The 18,542-nt window shown below is 47.6% G+C and overlaps 1 protein-coding gene and 1 long non-coding RNA gene across 2 annotated transcripts; both read right to left on the bottom strand.

The window, feature by feature from the left end:
• LOC138242663 (uncharacterized) lies at positions 1-2,262 on the bottom strand. The gene is made up of 4 exons (XM_069198217.1): positions 2,155-2,262; positions 573-899; positions 87-358; positions 1-30 (listed from the first exon to the last, which is right to left on the bottom strand). Exons 1-4 carry the CDS (start codon positions 2,204-2,206, stop codon positions 1-3), a joined length of 681 nt encoding a protein of 226 aa, XP_069054318.1. The 5' UTR covers positions 2,207-2,262.
• Positions 2,263-11,974: 9,712 nt separating this feature from the next.
• Positions 11,975-17,795, bottom strand: LOC138243118 (uncharacterized). The gene is made up of 3 exons (XR_011191980.1): positions 17,518-17,795; positions 12,986-13,270; positions 11,975-12,669 (listed from the first exon to the last, which is right to left on the bottom strand). It is a non-coding gene; the product is annotated as an uncharacterized lncRNA (long non-coding RNA).
• Positions 17,796-18,542: the final 747 nt, after the last annotated feature.

Raw genomic sequence — 18,542 nt, 5'->3', positions numbered from 1 at the left:
TCAGGATAAAGGATGATATAAGAACACACTCTATCAAGAATATAGAGCCCTCTAGTGACCCTACTGTAGATCTGCTCACCTCCCACAGTGACTGTCACAGTGCTGATGGTGTTTCCCTGAAGGTCCCTCACTGTGTAGCTCCCCTGATCAGCTGGAGTGAGGGAGCGCAGTGTCAGAGAGCTGTTCTGCACTGACACTCTGTGTTCATACCCGGGGTCAGGGGGCCCTGCGCTGCTCAGTAAGACTCTGGAAGACTGGGTGGATCCTGCAGGATCAAACAGCACCTCCACTGGACCAGTAGTATGGAGAGGGAGAGACAGAGAGGCTCCAGACTGATGGGTGACATTTTCTTCATGAGCTGAAAGCAGAGAGATGAACATCAGAATGTCAGCTGGGTTTGGATTATTTTAGTTTGCAGACTTTGAAAAGAACATTGAAAACAGCCTTGGAGTCTAATAAAGATGAACAGTGTAAGAACTGGGGACAAGATTATCCAGATGTGAACATTATCAGACACCTCCCACAGTGGGCTCAGCTGGACGCTGTTAAAACCGAGACTCGTGAGCTGTTACCTGTGACAGTGAGATAAGTGTCCTCCAGGAACTGCAGGTGGTCTCGCTTGGCTTCCCGATAGCACTCATACAGGCCCGTGTCGGAGAACGTCACAGCAGCGATGGTCAGGGAGTAATTTCCCAGTCTGGCCTTGTCTCCGGACATCTGGGCTCTGTGCTTGAACCCGGGTCCAGAATGAGGTCTTCCACCTTCGACATACAGCACAGGTCTTCCTGTAGACAACACCCATTTTACAGCAGGCTGGTCCACAGGGGCTGGATCCTTGGAGATGCAGGGCAGTGTAGCCGAGTCCAAAAATCTCACAGTGACAGGGCCAGCACAGGACTCTGGGAAACAACAGACGTGGTTTCAGACAGGCCTGGGGATCACCAAGGGGAGACATGCTACCCCCCTCCTCCCCCCCACCTGCTGTCAGCTCCAAGAAGTTACACACGCACACTGAAACCCTCCGCGTTTACGGTGAGTTACACTAACGGATGGTGTAATTTCAGTGTCTTCCGGTGAGGATATTATCAATTAGCCATCTCATTTGAATACCGGTATTTCTGGGCTTTTATTGTGACCAGTCAAAATAATTGTCTCCTTATTCACAGTGTAACCACAAGAGCTGCCAATGGAACCACAACTGCACTGTTAAAATAGCATTAATTGGCAGGTCCAAACTTGGTAGCTGTGAGTTGTCTTTTTTTTTAAGAAAACTGAAATAAAGTTTCAAATAGTTCAAATAAAGAGACAAGGGAGTCTCTCATTCTCATTTTGAATAAGCAGTTCGAGAATGTTTAAAAACATCAAACCAGCCTTCGAGCCACGTATTTATAAAGAATAAAGAATAAGAAACTGCTTCGCATTAAAAAACAAACTGTACTATTTTAAAAGCAAATGGAATAAACATGGAAAGTACACAGAGAACTGGATTCAACAGGATGTTTTGCTTTGATAACCATGTACTAAGCTGCCCTAAGTGGTTTAATAACATATCAACAAAACACTGGACACTCACCCATCCAGCCCCCACCTGGATGATGCAATGGCAGGCATAGTGCACCAGTCCTCTCCCCACAAACCAACTCTCAGTGGGGAGGAGAGCAGAGTGGTGAAGCCAGTTCAGAGAGGGGGGGTTATTAAGAGGCCATGATGGGTAAAGACCAGGGGGGGAATTTGGCCAGGACGCCGGGGTTACACCCCTACTCTTTCCGAGAAAAGCCCTGGGATTGTTAATGGCCACAGAGAGTCAGGACCTCGGTTTTACATCTCATCCAAAGGACAGCACTTTTTTACAGTCCAGTGTCCCAGTCATTATACCAGGGCATCAGGACCCACACAGACCGCAGGGTGAGCGCCCCCTGCTGGCCCCACTTTCCCCCAGCTTTCCCAGGAGTCTCCCCTCCAGGTACTGGCCAGGCTCACACTATCTGAGTTTCAGGGGGGGGGGGCTGCCAGCTGGGAGCTGCAGGGTGATACACCTGCCGGCTAAATGTAAGAACTGTTCCGGCGCCTCCGGGATCGTGTCGCGACGGTGGAGGAAACTGAACAGCTGGAATCTGAAGGGAACTTGAATCGAAAGCCCGGAGCGTCACCCACCCGTGGTCCAGAGCACCAGTAAAAAGGCAGCAGGGATTATCGGGAGCGCCATCCTGCCAGGAGGATCCCAGACGAGAGTCGACTCTCCCAATCTGCAGCTGAAGCGACACTGAACGGTCGCTGCAAAGACCGCGCTGGTCTGTAAGGGGGAGATAAGAGATGTTTCAGCAAGAAAATTGGCATTGCCCCCTCCGGCCATAAGTGAATATAAACTGGGTAGAGAATACAAATGGAAAGACAGATTAACAGCTTGGATTCCCCCCCAAGGCAAAAACAAAAATCGTGACTGGGCAGAAGGTAACATCTCAGATAAACAATGAAACACTACAACGCTGGTTCCACCCGCTCAGAAGACAAAAAAAAAATCAGCTGAGTTTGTGTCTTTTGCAGGAGGCTACGCCACAGAGCCATGGGTCTCCTGAAAAAAAGGAAAGCGACCCGAAACTGCTCGGGAGCAACTTCCAACGGCACGAACTGGCACACACGCAGAGCCGACGAGCGCGGTGGGTTTCACCGTGTGTAGGACGGGGGGCGACTTCACGGATTTCAACCTGTTCTCAGCAGCAACCGAGTGTTTCCGGGGATCTGGAGCCTGGTGGCCCACAAACACACGCCTGGTGGTTTTGGGGTCCAGTCGAGCGCTCGGCTACATGGACGTCATAAGGAGAGGGGACGGGTAAAGGTTTATTCCGCGCTGAAAAAAAAAGAAAAGAGACAACACTTCGGCCTCGACTGCTGGAAGGGGAAACAAAATCTCACACGTGTATCTAGAAACTATCGCAAATATCGCCGCGAAGCGACTTCTTAGGGTCCCTTAGGGAGTGAAAACCAGGTCTGGGGAGGTCACCAGGTCCAGCGCTGGGGATCCCCGGTTTGACCAAGCGGGTGGGGGAAAAGAGCCTTTCCCCGCCATCTTTCACATTCCATACACCCCGTTGTTCTTGAATATTTTTAAAAAGGTCAAAGTCCTATTAGGATGGAATATTTATTAACTCCTAGTTTATACCGACGCCAGACTTTCGCATTTAGATGCTGAATTTTAATACCTCTCAGAAATGCGAGATGACGCGTGTGAATACGCTCGGGCACAATTCTGTGAGTTTGGTCCAACTGAAACCTTTCGGGGATTTTTAACTCATTAAAAAACCCATACGAATCTAGAATATTTCCAGGTGTACGAGGGAGTGTACGAGTGTAGCCTGCTTGGTCTCGGGAGGTTGTTAGAAGATGCTTTCAGCTGGCAAGAAAGCTTTATTTCCGCTTGGTGGTTTATGAACTGAAAGTCAGCAGTTTAGTGTGCTTAAAAAGATTTAAAACGGAGTTACGTCGACAGAAAAAGACTATCGGAGGTGAAGGGCTACGTTAGGCTTGATAGAGTTCACGAGCCCTCTTCATCAACCTATTTTAACACCCTCCTGTCAGAACAAGGAAGAACAAAACCCTTTTATTTGTGCCGAGGTACAGTAGCACATCCGCAGATCCGCAAAACACGAAAACTCCGGCATTTCTACTCCACTTGAAGCACTTTCCCTTTACAAAACCCGACGCGTTTTAAACTTTTAAGCAAAGAGAGACGCGTATTTAAACAGAAAAGGACTAGTCCAAAAAGATTCTAAGCGAATGACGAGATGGCTAAAAAAAACAACCACGCACTTTCTAGTCGCCAAATACGTGTGTGCATTTTCTATCTAAAACTAGCAGGGGGACTGAGCATTTTGGTTCACAGAAATCGATAAAAGGAGAGCTGCTCGCCTCCTTTCTAAATCCACTCCCTTCTGTCTGGAATGATGCAGCTCGCAGCGGTTAAAATCGAGCTCTTCCCACCTGAGGATCAGTCGCACCTCCGCGCTGAGGAAGGTGCCGGGATCAGCACACAGCTCTGTCCTGCAGCAACACGCTCGCCCGAGAGATTTCAGACTCATCCCGGCTGATATGCTATTTGCCCCCCCCCAGCAGTGATGTCTGAGGTCCTCGCACACTCACCTGCGCGTCCAGTCCGCCGGCTCTGTACCGTATCAGCTATTCTGCCATCCCGGCTTGTCTGCCGAGTTTCCGACAGTTTATATGCACATTACAGCGATACAAGTACCGCCTACTACGTGAGAATAAGATCAGAACAGCGAGGCTTTAGCTTCTACCCATAACTCCGCCCATTGCCACACCGATATCCGGGGGGATACCTGCGAAACTCTTTTAAATAGCAGACCCGTGACGAATTATACATATGGCAAATCCGTTGGCTTTGGGCCTAATCAGAAACCTGATTTGCACGGGTCAGGGTGGCGAATGTGCCGTCGCCTCAGAGTGTCTCCGTGACTTTTCTTAGAACGAGCGACTACAGGATAGTTTAAGGCCATGCTTTAAAAATAATCAGATCCCGTAAATGAATGAGTGAAATAAACTGGCAGAATCCTGTTAAGTAATCTGCAGAAAAATGAAATACCCACACGCGGGATACGACGAACACACGAGTCTCCCCCCCTGTCAGTTGCTAAGAAGTTGCGTTTTGGCCTGCAGTTCTGCGCTAAACTTGAGTTGAAGTTCCTACGTTACTGCCCAGGGGTCTCTCCCACCTGTGAGCTTAATAAACCACGAGCAGACCCTGCTGCAGGAATCCGGTAAAACCGCTCGTCTACCGAGCTGGAAACTGAACAGGGGTTCGGAATCTCTGAATTATCCTGACCGGTTCACTGATCTGCGGGCCACTATCGATGTGCATTTATTAATCTGTCCAATGCACGTGATAATGTTGGGTTTTTGAGACAACTGCGTGTGGGCGCTGTATTTTTCCTTGATCAAACCACACTTAAATCATACGGAGATACTTCAGACGCGTTAAGAGAATACATCGGTAATTTATTCATTTTGTTTTTTTTAAAGACAGGCTGCATTTATGTGCACGAGCTAAATAAATACACGTAAATGTAAGCCTGATGCACCTGCATGAGCTAAGTGCGTTAGTTCTTTTGGGCGGGTTTTCTCATTTCAACGGCTAATATTTTAGCGTTCTCTAGAAGATATAAACTTGGGGTTTCTTCGCAAGTTCAGAACAATTTTTAGTGCGGAGTTGGGAGACGAATTTCTGCGGGCAAGTTCATTGCAGTGCTTATGAACCTCGGGTACATTATTAACCAGCTACTAGTCCGTTATTTCTCCTAATTGCAATGGCACATTTAGGACACAAACAACCTACCCAGTAACACGGGGCGAGCTGGAGGTGAACGAAGTGAGTATCGGAGAACAACTTAAGCCGAGGGTCGTTGCGGGTCCGGACCGGCCGGCTTCAAAGCGGGTGAAACTCTTCTTCTGCCGTCATCGCCGTCGTCATCAGCAGCAGCAGCAGCAGGAAGGGGGTGAGTGACGAGCTCCGAGACAGAAGGGTTTTACAGATTCGGGGTCGATTTCTGGAGCTGAGAAAAGTGGGGGGATAGCGGGTGAGAACTGACGCGTTAAAGAGTGGCCCGCGGAAGGGGGTCAAACCGGCAGTTTGCTGATGTGCGAAACGCCGGCAGGAAAACACAACCCAACAAAACAGAAAAGCCGAGTTGTATCGTGACGCACCTGTCACCTGTCCCGCAGCAGGTTGCAACCTGTTGGACAGCGGTATCGCCGAGACCTGTTGGAAGCCGCAGAAGATGGCTCATCTCCACCCCGACACGAGCAAAAACCGAGCGATCAGCCGGAGATAACCCAATCCCAAATGAGATGCGTCAAGGTAATGAACAACACTCATAGAACTCGCATTTTTAAAATGACTGGCGTTATATAATAAGGAACAAGTAATAGGTTTATTCCATGCTGAAAAAAAGAAGAAAGAGAACACAGCGTTTCGGCCGTGGAGCCTTCTTCAGGTGTGAGAGAGACAGGGCAGTAGGCAAAGGTAAAGTAGCGGGAGAACAAAGGTTGGGAGGGAGGAGGAGTGAGAGGCGGGAGCAGGGGACAGAAAGAGAAGCCAATCAAGAGGTGTGAAGTCAGAATGGGTGCAGAGAAGTGTGAAATGAAACTTCCAATGAATGGAGAAAATTTAAAAGAACAGTAATCTGTCGTTAAGGGAAGGGAGAATGTGTGATCCTAACTGCAGAATAATTTTAGTTTCGGTGGTCTTTCTGATGTATGAGTTCGGAAAACCGTCTTTGAGAACACAGACGGAGAGATTAGTGTGGTCATGGCCGTCAGAGGTGAAATGAGAAACAATGGGCTTGGAGAGATCTTTAATCTTCACAGCCCTGACGTGTTCTCTGAAGCGGTCTCTGAGTCTCCTTCCTGTTTCTCCAATGTAGATGGCTGGGCATTTACTGCAAGAGATACAGTAAATAAGGTTGCTGGAGGTACAAGATGCTGTCTGGGTGATCCGGAATTGTCCTGAGGGGCCTTGAATGAGTGTGGTGGTGGCTGTGTACTTGCAGGTGATACAGCGAGCTCTGTTGCAAGGGAAAGTGCCTGGTGTGGATGGTTGTTGAGGGCGGTCAAGGGAGCTGTGAACAAGGAGGTTACGCAGATTAGGTGGTCGGCGATATGAGATGATAGGGCGATCAGAAAAGAGGGCCCCAATGGAGGGATCATCCTGTAGGATGGAAAAATTCTGGTTAATGGTCCTGGGGATAGGAAGTGTGTTAGGGTGGTAAGGAAGCACCAAGGGAATGCGGTTGTTACGGCGGGAGTTCCTGATCGGGTTGATGGTCCGGGGGGTGTTTTTGGCTCGGGCAAGGGCCCTGTCAATCACACTGCTGGGATATCCTCTGTTGATAAAAAATGAGTACATTTCGAGGGCTTGGTTCTCGAAGTCGATGTCGTCGCTGCATAGTCGTCGTAACCTAAGGAACTGTGAAAAAGGAAGAGAGTTTTTAGTGTGGTTGGGGTGAAATGAGCTGTACAGGAGGTAGCTGTGTGAATCCGTGGGTTTGTAATAAACTGAAGTGGACAGTCTGGGGTAGTTGATAGACAAGTGGATGTCTAGAAACGGAAGAGTGGTGGAAGATATGTGAACTGTATATTTGAGGGACGGGTGGAAGTTGGTGAAATGGTGCAGGAAGAACTCGAGCTGATCGTTGGAGCATGTGGCGGCACCGACGCAGTCATCAATATATCGTTTGTAGAGGTCAGGGACATAGCCAGTGTAGGAGGCGAAGAAGCGTTCTTCTACCCAGCCGACAAAAATGTTGGCATAGCTGGGTCCCATTCTGGTGCCCATGGCAACTCCACTGACCTGTTGGTAAAAAAGATTATTGAAAGAGAATGCGTTCAGTGTGAGGACCAATTCTGCAAGGCGTACCAGGGTGTGGGTGGGTGGATCAAGCACTGTGCATTTGTCCAGCGTGTGCTTGAGTGCTGTAAGGCCGTCATTATGGGGAATGACGGTGTACAGAGATGTGATGTCCATGGTAAAAATGTGGCATTCGGTACCCTGAAATTGGAAATCATTGAAAAGTTGGAGCGCGTGGTTGGTGTCTTTGATGTATGAGGGAAGATCTTCAACCAGCGGTCTCATGAGGCTGTCGAGAAAGGCTGAGATGTAAGTAGTTGGACAGTTACATGCTGATACGATGGGGCGTCCAGGGGTGTCCGGTTTGTGGATTTTGGGGAGGAGGTAAAATTGAGATACCTGTGGATGTTCCATGATGAGCCGGTTCGCCTCGTGGGGGAGCTCGTTACTGCTGATAAGAAGGGAAATGGTGGATACCACTTCCTTTTGGTAGTCAGTGGTAGGGTCCTGTTGGAGAGGGAGGTAGGCAGAAGTGTCAGTTAGTTGTCTAGAGGCTTCAAAGATATATAGATCCTTACGCCACACCACAACAGCACCTCCTTTGTCCGCTGGTTTGATGATGATATCATCCCTGTTGCGGAGAGACTGGAGCGCCTGATTTTCTCCTTGGGTGAGGTTAGACCTATGTTTACTGGGTATAGAGAGTGCCTTGGGAGCTTGATTAGTGCATTGGTTAATGAAATAATCAACTGGTGGAAAACGGCCAGAGGAGGGAGTCCAACAGCTCTGTTTGGGATTAATGTTGTTAATGACATCAATAACCGGGTTGTTATCAGCTGCCTGTGAAGAGGAATTGTCGGCAAAATGTGCTCTGAGACGGATCCTGCGGTAAAAGCGGTTAAGGTCGACATTGGTCTGGGGGATGTCCAGCTTCCTGGGAACTGGTACAAAACTGAGCCCTTTGCTGAGGAGGGATCGCTCGTCCTGTGAAAGGGAAAGGTCAGAAGGTATGGTGACAACAAGGTTAGGGTTGGTGAGGGTGTCCAGGGTGTTGATGGTTTTCTTCTGTAGAAGATGACTGAGTTTTTTGTCCTTCTCTGTAGTGAGAAACTGGTAGAGTTTAGAGTTGAGAGATCTAATGAGGTTAGTTATGAAGGGAAGATGATGTGGAGCTGTCAGCCGTAGAAATTCCTTAGCCTCTTTGATGTTGTTGTCGGAAAGGATAATCTGTTTTTTGAGGGAGAAAATGGTAGAGAGCATTAGTTTCCTAGAAAATTGTTTTAGAAGTCTCTGAGTGTTACTCTGGGTAGTATCAGAGTCAAAAGAAAAGGTATTAAATTTAAGGCGAAATCCTTTAGGGATGATATTATGTCGACGACATCTGTAAAGGAATAGAAGGTGGTTAGAAAGCCTGGTCTTGGAACAGATAGCTGTGAAGAGACGGAATGCTGGTTTAGTGAGAGAAGCGGGCAAGTGGCCCAGGGAGGAAGAGAAGGTATGACGAAGAGATCTAGAAAAAGATTTGGAGGAAGGCATAGTGGGTCGCAGCAGCTGTAGGTGGTTGTAGTTCAGGTGGGTAGCTGCGTCAGCATGCGTAGGCTGCAAAGGAACAAGTAATAGGTTTATTCCATGCTGAAAAAAAGAAGAAAGAGAACACAACGTTTCTGCCATGGAGCCTTCTTCAGGTGTGAGAGAGACAGGGCAGTAGGCAAAGGTAAAGTAGCGGGAGAACAAAGGTTGGGAGGGAGGAGGAGTGAGAGGCGGGAGCAGGGGACAGAAAGAGAAGCCAATCAAGAGGTGTGAAGTCAGAATGGGTGCAGAGAGGTGTGAAATGAAACTTCCAATGAATGGAGAAAATTTAAAAGAACAGTAATCTGTCGTTAAGGGAAGGGAGAATGTGTGATCCTAACTGCAGAATAATTTTAGTTTCGGTGGTCTTTCTGATGTATGAGTTCGGAAAACCGTCTTTGAGAACACAGACGGAGAGATTAGTGTGGTCGTGGCCGTCAGAGGTGAAATGAGAAACAATGGGCTTGGAGAGATCTTTAATCTTCACAGCCCTGACGTGTTCTCTGAAGCGGTCTCCGAGTCTCCTTCCTGTTTCTCCAATGTAGATGGCTGGGCATTTACTGCAAGAGATACAGTAAATAAGGTTGCTGGAGGTACAAGATGCTGTCTGGGTGATCCGGAATTGTCCTGAGGGGCCTTGAATGAGTGTGGTGGTGGCTGTGTACTTGCAGGTGATACAGCGAGCTCTGTTGCAAGGGAAAGTGCCTGGTGTGGATGGTTGTTGAGGGCGGTCAAGGGAGCTGTGAACAAGGAGGTTACGCAGATTAGGTGGTCGGCGATATGAGATGATAGGGCGATCAGAAAAGAGGGCCCCAATGGAGGGATCATCCTGTAGGATGGAAAAATTCTGGTTAATGGTCCTGGGGATAGGAAGTGTGTTAGGGTGGTAAGGAAGCACCAAGGGAATGCGGTTGTTACGGCGGGAGTTCCTGATCGGGTTGATGGTCCGGGGGGTGTTTTTGGTTTGGGCAAGGGCCCTGTCAATCACACTGCTGGGATATCCTCTGTTGATAAAAAATGAGTACATTTCGAGGGCTTGGTTCTCGAAGTCGATGTCGTCGCTGCATAGTCGTCGTAACCTAAGGAACTGTGAAAAAGGAAGAGAGTTTTTAGTGTGGTTGGGGTGAAATGAGCTGTACAGGAGGTAGCTGTGTGAATCCGTGGGTTTGTAATAAACTGAAGTGGACAGTCGGGGGTAGTTGATAGACAAGTGGATGTCTAGAAACGGAAGAGTGGTGGAAGATATGTGAACTGTATATTTGAGTATATAATAATGTACTGTATATAATAATATTAGTAATAACACTGTATTTTATATAGCGCCTTTAAAGGCGGCCTCTCAAAGCGCTTTACAGAATAACAACAGCAACAATAATAGGCTTATTAGTAAATCTGTATACATAGTATGTACGAAACATGATTTTAATTGAGATTTTAATAATAAAAAATGCATTGTACATAGCGACTGTAAAAACGGCACAACTGATGCGGGAGTGTAGATCATTTCCTTCGGGACGAAGCATTTGTAGGACATTTTGGTGACACGACCTAGCAGAAAAAAAAGATGTCGGACGAAAGGGGCAACTAATTGTAACAGTCAACTAAAATTGCGAACGAACCACAACACCACGGATCCCGTGTTCTAATGAGAGAGAAAGGTGACGTCAGAACCACACCTACAGGTGCTCATTAACGCAGGGCCTGTAGTCCTGCGATGGTGATGTCTGAGATCGACTATTGAGAGAAATATCCCAGGGAGGATAGCGAGCTGAAGTCTAGGCACAGATCACTCGCGCTATCGCTGCCAAATCCAGTTCTCACTCGTTAAAACCCCAATGAAGAGCCCAGAGAATCATGCCGAACCCATCTCCAGTCCAGTGACGACCTGGCCCGCCGAGACCCACACGGAACCGGTCTCTCCAGACAGCCTCTCCCGAACCAGAGCCCCCCCCCCCCCCCCCCAAATCGGACAGCACCGGAGCTCAGGCCCAGCTGAGCCGGGCCGATCCGAACTGAACCGAACCGGCCCACCTCACACGCCTGCAGGCCCCGGGACAGTAGCACAGCTCCGGTAATCCGGTCATTGTATCAATTCACTAGTTTACTTAATAAATCGGGGCAGTTTTATTGCTAACGAACATCACCGCAGTCCGGCGGGTCTCAGACGTCACGCAGCGGCGAGCGGAACCCGACCGGGAGAATAACGGCGCTGCCAGCCCCTGCCACCAGACGGCGCTGTCCCCGAAACCCAGCCCTCAGTTAGTTAACAGCAGCCCTGCAACTCACAACAGGCAACCCACTGAAGCTAAGGGGGTGTGAGCCTGGTCAGTACCTGGATGGGAGACCTCCTGGGAAAAACTAAAGTTGCTGCTGGAAGAGGTGTTAGTGAGGCCAGCAGGGGGTGCTCACCCTGCAGTCCGTGTGGGTCCTAATGCCCCAGTATAGTGACGGGGACACTGGACTGTAAACAGGTGCCGTCCTTCGGATGAGACGTAAAACCGAGGTCCTGACTCTCTGTGGTCATTAAAAATCCCAGGGCGCTTCTCGAAAAAGAGTAGGGGTGTAACCCCGGCGTCCTGGCCAAATTTCCCATTGGCCCTTACCAATCATGGCCTCCTAATCACCCCCCTCTCTGAACTGGCTTCATCACTCTGCTCTCCTCCCCACTGAGAGCTGATGTGTGGTGAGCGTTCTGGCGCACTATGGCTGCCGTCGCATCATCCAGGTGGATGCTGCACATTGGTGGTGGTGGAGGGGAGTCCCCATGACCTGTAAAGCGCTTTGAGTGGAGTGTCCAGAAAAGCGCTATATAAGTGTAAGCTATTATTATTATTATTATTATTATTATTATTATTAACAGTATTGATACCGCACAGCCGAGCTTCGCCATCTCAAATCAAGAGCGGCCGAAACTTGGCGTGGGAAGCGTAAGTTCACCAAATTACCCACAAGAGGGCGCCAGAGCTACATGTTTGAAGACCACAATCAGGCCAGATATCCATTTAGCACTTCGAATTGAGAAATAACGTCTTTGCAGTAAGAAAGACAATTTTCGTACTTACATTAAGTGTTTATTTATAAATTATAGAATAGACAGAGAAAAGTGACAATTAAAGGCACTTACAACACTACATATAACATGTTTACAACACAATTTAAGAGTACTTTGAAATTATTGTGCTCTAGAATACAAACTGCACTTAAACCACAAATAAATACATGCATGCATCCACCTAATAATAAACTTCCAGAAAAAGATTCCAAGTCCATTTTTTCATGATATCAGCATTTGTATTTTTTGTGCTCCAAGAACGCTTACAAATAAGGAATGTGGGCCGTTTGGCACTTCATACCAAATTCACTCAACAATCTCATTTTGAACCCAGATTCCAGTCCAGTTTTTGAAAAATCTTTGAATCTGTGGATAGAAGATCAAAGCAGCTCAATTTGTAGTACAAAATCAAGCTTATAAAGTCTGTCTACATTTTGAAAAACAGCTGCAGCTCTCAAAGCCACGCAGAGAGCTCTGCAAGACAGCAAAGCTGATACTGCTCTGTAAAATACTGATCTACAGCACTGCCTTCAGACTGGACGGCTCAGTTCCTGGACACCAGAGGTTGTGTTTCCTTTCCACCAGCGATTCCTGGAGCCCAGGAGCCCAGAGATCAGAGCTAAGAAGAGCAGCAGGAAGGGAGGGATCAGCTGGAGGAAAAGAATTGGAGAATTCCCTCCACCGTCAGGATCTGCAATAATAGAGAGATTGTATTAATCTATCCATTTTCAATCATCATCTAAAGGTCATGGGGAAGCCCCAGATCTCTCCATCTCACACTGTCCCCGCATGTTGGACACACCTCTGTTCTCTCCCTCTCACACTGTCCCTGCATGCTGGACACACCTCCGATCGCTCCCTCTCACACTGCCCTGCACACTGGACACTCACACTCACGCAATATTCAGAAACAAGTTTATTTTTCCATTACCACACATACCATTTTGACAAGAGCAGTGCACCTTTATAATGTTACAGAGAACTGAAATTGTCAGGAAACCTCTTACCTCCCACAGTGACTGTCACAGTGCTGATGGTGTTTCCCTGAAGGTCCCTCACTGTGTAGCTCCCCTGATCAGCTGGAGTGAGGGAGCGCAGTTTCAGAGAGCCGTCCCACACCGACACTCTGTCTCTCTACTGGGGGACACAGCTGGCTGTGCTGTTCTGGATAGAACACACTCAGGTCGAGTCTCCAGCTCCTGCAGGATCAAACAGCACCTCCACTGGCTCTCCAGTGAACAGAGGGACAGACAGAGAGGCTCCAGGCTGCAGGGTGAGGACTTCTGAGTAAGCTGGGAAGAAAAAACAATCAAACTCAATCTTTCTGAAACAGGTGCTGAGATTGAAAGATTTCTTTAGAATGACAAAAAAAAATTGGGTGGCACTGTGGCACAGTGTTTAGCATCGCTGCCTCACAGCACTAAGGCCCTGGGGCAAGTTCCTGGGGTGCTGTCTCTGTGGAGTTTGCATGTTCATGTGGGTTTCCTCCCACAGTCCAAAGACATGCTGGTGGGTTAACTGGCTTCTGGGAAAATTGGCCCTGGTGTGAGTGTCCTGTATGTGTCCTGTGTGATGGACCTGTCCAGGGTATGTGTGTCCTGTGTGTGTTCTGTCCAGGGTGAACCCTGCTTTATGCCCACTGATTGACAGAACAGGCTCCAGCTCCCAAAATAAAAACAGTTTATAAACAGATAAAACAGTTTCGTGTTAACCTTTACAAACAAAATGTTGACATTCATGCTGAAGCAGGATCGATATTCACACTGCACATTTCCAGCTCTGCAATATCACTACCGAAACATACTGCAGAAGTCCGAGTGAGATCCCCAAGATCTGCTAACAAAGGCTATCTCAACATATGTGTTAGAGCATACAAAAGTGACTTGTACCAATGGCTGCAACAACACATGCCCCTCTACATGTGTTAAAAGGGATAATAATAATGATGATGATAATAAAAATAATAATAATAAAAATAATTGCTTACACTTATATAGAGCTTTTCTGGACACTCCACTCAAAGCGCTTTACAGGTAATGGGGAATCCCACTCCACCACCAATGTGCAGCCCCACCTGGATGATGCTCTAGTCCGCTCACCACACACCAGCTCTCAGTGGGGAGGAGAGCAGAGTGATGAAGCCAGTTCATAGATGGGGATTATTAGGAGGTCATGATTGGTAAGGGTCAATATGAAATTTGGCCAGGACGTCAGGGTTACACCCCTACATGGACATGTAACAAAATGCGATTTGACATGTTAAAAGTATGAAATATGACTTTTGTTTCTGGGCCTGTATGCTGTATATAAGAACTCGGTACCCCTTGCATTGAGCGTGTCCGTTCTGCAGGACAGACCCAGCACATGTTGCCTTCCTTATTAATCTCAATAAACACTGAATCTGCACAAGACTGCGTCCTACTCCTCTGATGAAGAATTTTCCCACAGGACATGCTAATGACAAATGTAATGTTTTCCAGGTTTTTCACTATCATTTCTTCAACAGCGTCTGTTAGGGATCTGGTCTATTATTGTGGGGCTGGAACTGGAGTCTCCCCCCGTCACACCTGTAAGGACTCTAGCAGCCAAGAGAGGGGAAAAGCGACCTGTCGCTGGAAGACGTGCAGGTAAATGTTCTTGGCACGATAACAAAGGTTGCAAAAGACATCGACACAGAGGTAACTGAAAGCTGTGCAGAGCAACAAAATGAAGACATTGTTGCTAAAGTGCTGCCAGTCCAGGAGGAGGATTTCGTCTACTGACAGAGTCCAACGTGTCAGGAGAGCCAACATGTGGACTTGCAAAGCCCAGAGCCATCATTATAGGAGTCATCAGAAGGATGACGAGGGACATGCTGTGGCGAGCGGCCAGAGAGAACAAGTCTCTGAAGGCCAAAGACCTGAGGATTGCAGAGGATCTGTCTGCCGAGGACAGGCACACCAGGGACCAGCTGTGGGAAAGAGATCCGTGGCCAGTGACTGTCCAGCCCAAGAGATCTCCCTGTAGCGGTTATGAACGCGGTTAATGCTGAACACGGTGGTGTTGTTATCACTTTTAAGGGTTTGAAACTCGCAGTTCAGTAGCTTTTCCCCCCCCAAAGAGTTTTTTCTATATTGTTTGTGTCTTTTTCTATTTTCTCTATTAACCCCAGAGGTATTAGGAATATAGTTAAAAGAAAGGCGATTTTTCCATTTTGAAAAAAGAAGAGAGCAGACTTTTATTTTTATTTTTTTACAAGAAACGCCTTGTCACCAAAAGATCAGCCTGATTTTCAGTTTTGGAAAAATCAATGGGGGGATGACATTTGGATCTCTAGTGGTACTAATCATTCAGCCGGCGTTGCCATCTTAAAGGGGCACTTTAAAGGGAAAATTCTTTATTATAAGATAGTTTGGATGCAGTCCGATGGCAAATCAGTTCAATGTCCGGGCTACAGGAATATGTCCAGGATTACACCATGTGTTGTGAACAAGCACCGCGAGACCCCCCTCCTTTCCTCTCGGTGGCGTTTCTGTCTGCCTTCGAGTCCAGAATACAGTATGTTCCTGCAGCCACATCTCAGTCAAACACACGATACTGCATTCCCTATACTCCCTCCGCCTCCTCACCAGTGCTCCCAGCGCGTCCATCTTATAAGATAAGATCACTTTATTAGCCCTATACAAGTTCTTGCATTATGGATTCATCTTTTCACAGACCCCAGCTTCCTCTCCATGAGACACACAGACAGGGAGAGAGAAGCTGGGGGTCAGAGCCCAGGGTCAGCTATTTATACAGCGTCCCTGGAGCCGTTGGGGTTCAGGGCCTTGCTCAGGGGCCCAAAGGAGTAGGATTCCTCTGCCAGCCGCGGGATTTGAACCAGCAACCTTCTAGCCGCAGATCCTGAGCCACAGACCCACCGCACCGCCCTATTATTCGCTAAGGACCTCACATTTCCCATAATGATCGAAGGAAGACAGGACTTAAATCTCCTTCTCTTCGCGTCGCACCGGGCCCTGCAGCCTCGGCGTTTCCTTCTCAGCTCCTCCGGGACTGATGGCTTCTCCCCGGTTAGTAGAGCCAGACTGTGTTGGAGATGAGCCTTGACCCCATGGAGGTGGTGGCTGAGAGGAGAATGCTGACCAAGCTCACAGCCATCATAAACAACACCTCTCATCCGCTTCATGGGACTGTTACTGGGCAGCGGAGTATATTTAGCAATAGACTGCTCCAGCAACGGTGTTCAAGGGGAACGTTTCCACAGGTCTTTCCTCCCAGCGGCTGTCAGGGTGTATAACGCTGCCCTAGGCTAGGACTGTTAGCCCTTCATCTGCTCCTCTATGGACAGCATGTTTACTCCATTGTACTTTTTGGACAATCAGTCTGTGTGAACCTATGCACATTTTGCACATATTTTATTGTTTTTACAGTGACTATGATCAGCACATTTTCCACACACCTATGTATTTATTTTTAATTATTTTGTTTATCTTTTGTTTTATAACTATTCTGATGTCTGTTTTGCTTGTCTTGGGCTGGACTGCTGTAACACATCAATTTCCCTGCGGGATTAATAAAGTATTATCTATCTATCTGTTCCTGCAGCCACATCTCAGTTAAACACACGATACTGCGTGCTCTACACTCCCTCCGCCTCCTCACCAGTGCTCCCAGCGCGTCACGTGTGTCAACACTTACTCTGCAGCTATCTGCATTACAACCGGAAGCAAACAGTGGTCCGAGTAACAGCCAAAAAGTAATATCTCGACTCCCTAGTATCCATCTTGTTGTGTGATCGCAAATCGACCCGCCGGCAAAGAAAAGAAAAACACTAACACCAACCGAAAGAAAAGAAAAGACGACAAAAAAGACACAGAGGTGCTGCAACAGGCAGGATGCCACCAGCACGCCTCCATCTCGAAAGAAATAAAAAAAATACTCTTCGGATTATGGTCATCTTCCTTAGATAAAAGGACCGTTAACCTGCTGCTTGTCACTTCATGTGAGCTGCTTGCAACAATCGTTGTCCCTCTTGTTAATAAAACCATTTTGCCATCTTGTGCACCTTGGGCTGGATAGTAACACGCCACATACACCCAGGGATCATAAAATCGGCGATCGGCCTCACAAAACGTTGATCGGTCCCTCTCTATAATGCTCAGAGCTCTTACATCTATTATTAAGTAACCTTATTTTTCTAACTTTAATTTTGTGACTTGATCACATAATTTTCTTCATTACGTCTGGCGGTTAAATGTTTGTTTGTTTTTTTCCTCTTGTACCTGTTTCTGATCCTCTGGTTGTATTTGTAAATTATTTATAATTTAATTGTTTAATATTTAAAAATAAAGGATACAAGCACCACCTTACAAGTAAACGTTGCTCTGTTCGTCATAAAATCATGCCGTCGACCTGGACTCCCGTGTTATGCGCAAGAACAACGGAAGAGATATCTCGGAAGCCACTGCAGCGTTCATCCCTCTTTTTGCAACATTTCGGAGTGCAAGTGCCTGGGGCCTTCGCACCCTGACCAAATCCAAGAAAAGGAAAGGTGACCTACCTGCCCCGAGGGGACGGAGTTTCTCCAATGTTAAAACATCACAAGATGTGTAAAGGCCGTTACGAAGGGCCCCAGAAACACTCAGACGAGTGAGAGACACCACGGCAGGCTGATTTGTGCAGCTCCCGAACTCTTTGCATCTCTGCGGCTTGGCATCTGTTCCTGAGCCCCGTCGATCGTTTCCCTTTCTTCATATTCTCTCTTTTTTTCCACTCACTCCGCTGTGAAGCAGTTCCTTCTTGGGTGTGTTCTAGAAACCCAGTGAGGAGTCGGGGAACCTCCCCCGTCTCCACTGCGCAGGCGCTGCAGCCCCACTGCATGCCAACAGGGCGAGTCCGCTCTTCTATTTTTACAATATGTTTCTATACGCTAGAGCAGAGGTTCCCAGCCTATTACAGCCATAAAAACTTACGCGGCCAACACAAGGACCAGCCCGTCCTCACCGTTTTGAAACGGGCTAGCTCTATACCTCACCAGTAACCTAGAGAGAAAAGCTGCAAGCAGAGGTCTGGCTCAACATTAAGCTACTGTATTCGGTCTTTAGTGCCACCAGCGCAGAAACTCCAGTTTCACAAAGATATGTTGTCGGAAACGGCATCAAAAATGTCACTGCTTTGTCTGAAAGACCAGGATACTCCGAAGTAACATGAAGCCAAAACCTGGTTAAGCATTTCTTTGAAAAAATCAATTTTAACGCACTGTCACAGGATAGACTGTCTTCCTTTGTGCTCAAACTTGCGAGGGGCACTTCGCATAAACTCACAAAAGGATTTTCAATCCAGCTGAACCGAACATCTGGAGCCGGGAAGTAGTCGCGCAGTTGGGTCCTCAAACTTTGCAGGTGCTCTGTAATTAACTCTGTGGCAGAGGCTGGTAGCTGCATTTGTTCTTTTGTAAGAAAATCTGACACATTTTCACACGAGTCGTAGTTTGACCGATCGACACGTTTGGCCCGCATTTCCAGTTTCTTTATTGTGGCTTCTATTTTACTTCGGACGTGACAAATCGTCACTGCTTTACCTTGA

The sequence above is a fragment of the Lepisosteus oculatus genome, chromosome 14 (assembly GCF_040954835.1).
Source record: "Lepisosteus oculatus isolate fLepOcu1 chromosome 14, fLepOcu1.hap2, whole genome shotgun sequence".
In the NCBI taxonomy this organism is placed as follows: Eukaryota; Metazoa; Chordata; class Actinopteri; order Semionotiformes; family Lepisosteidae; genus Lepisosteus; species Lepisosteus oculatus.
Note: the sequence above shows the minus strand (reverse complement) of the source record. Positions and strands in the feature narration are given on the sequence as shown.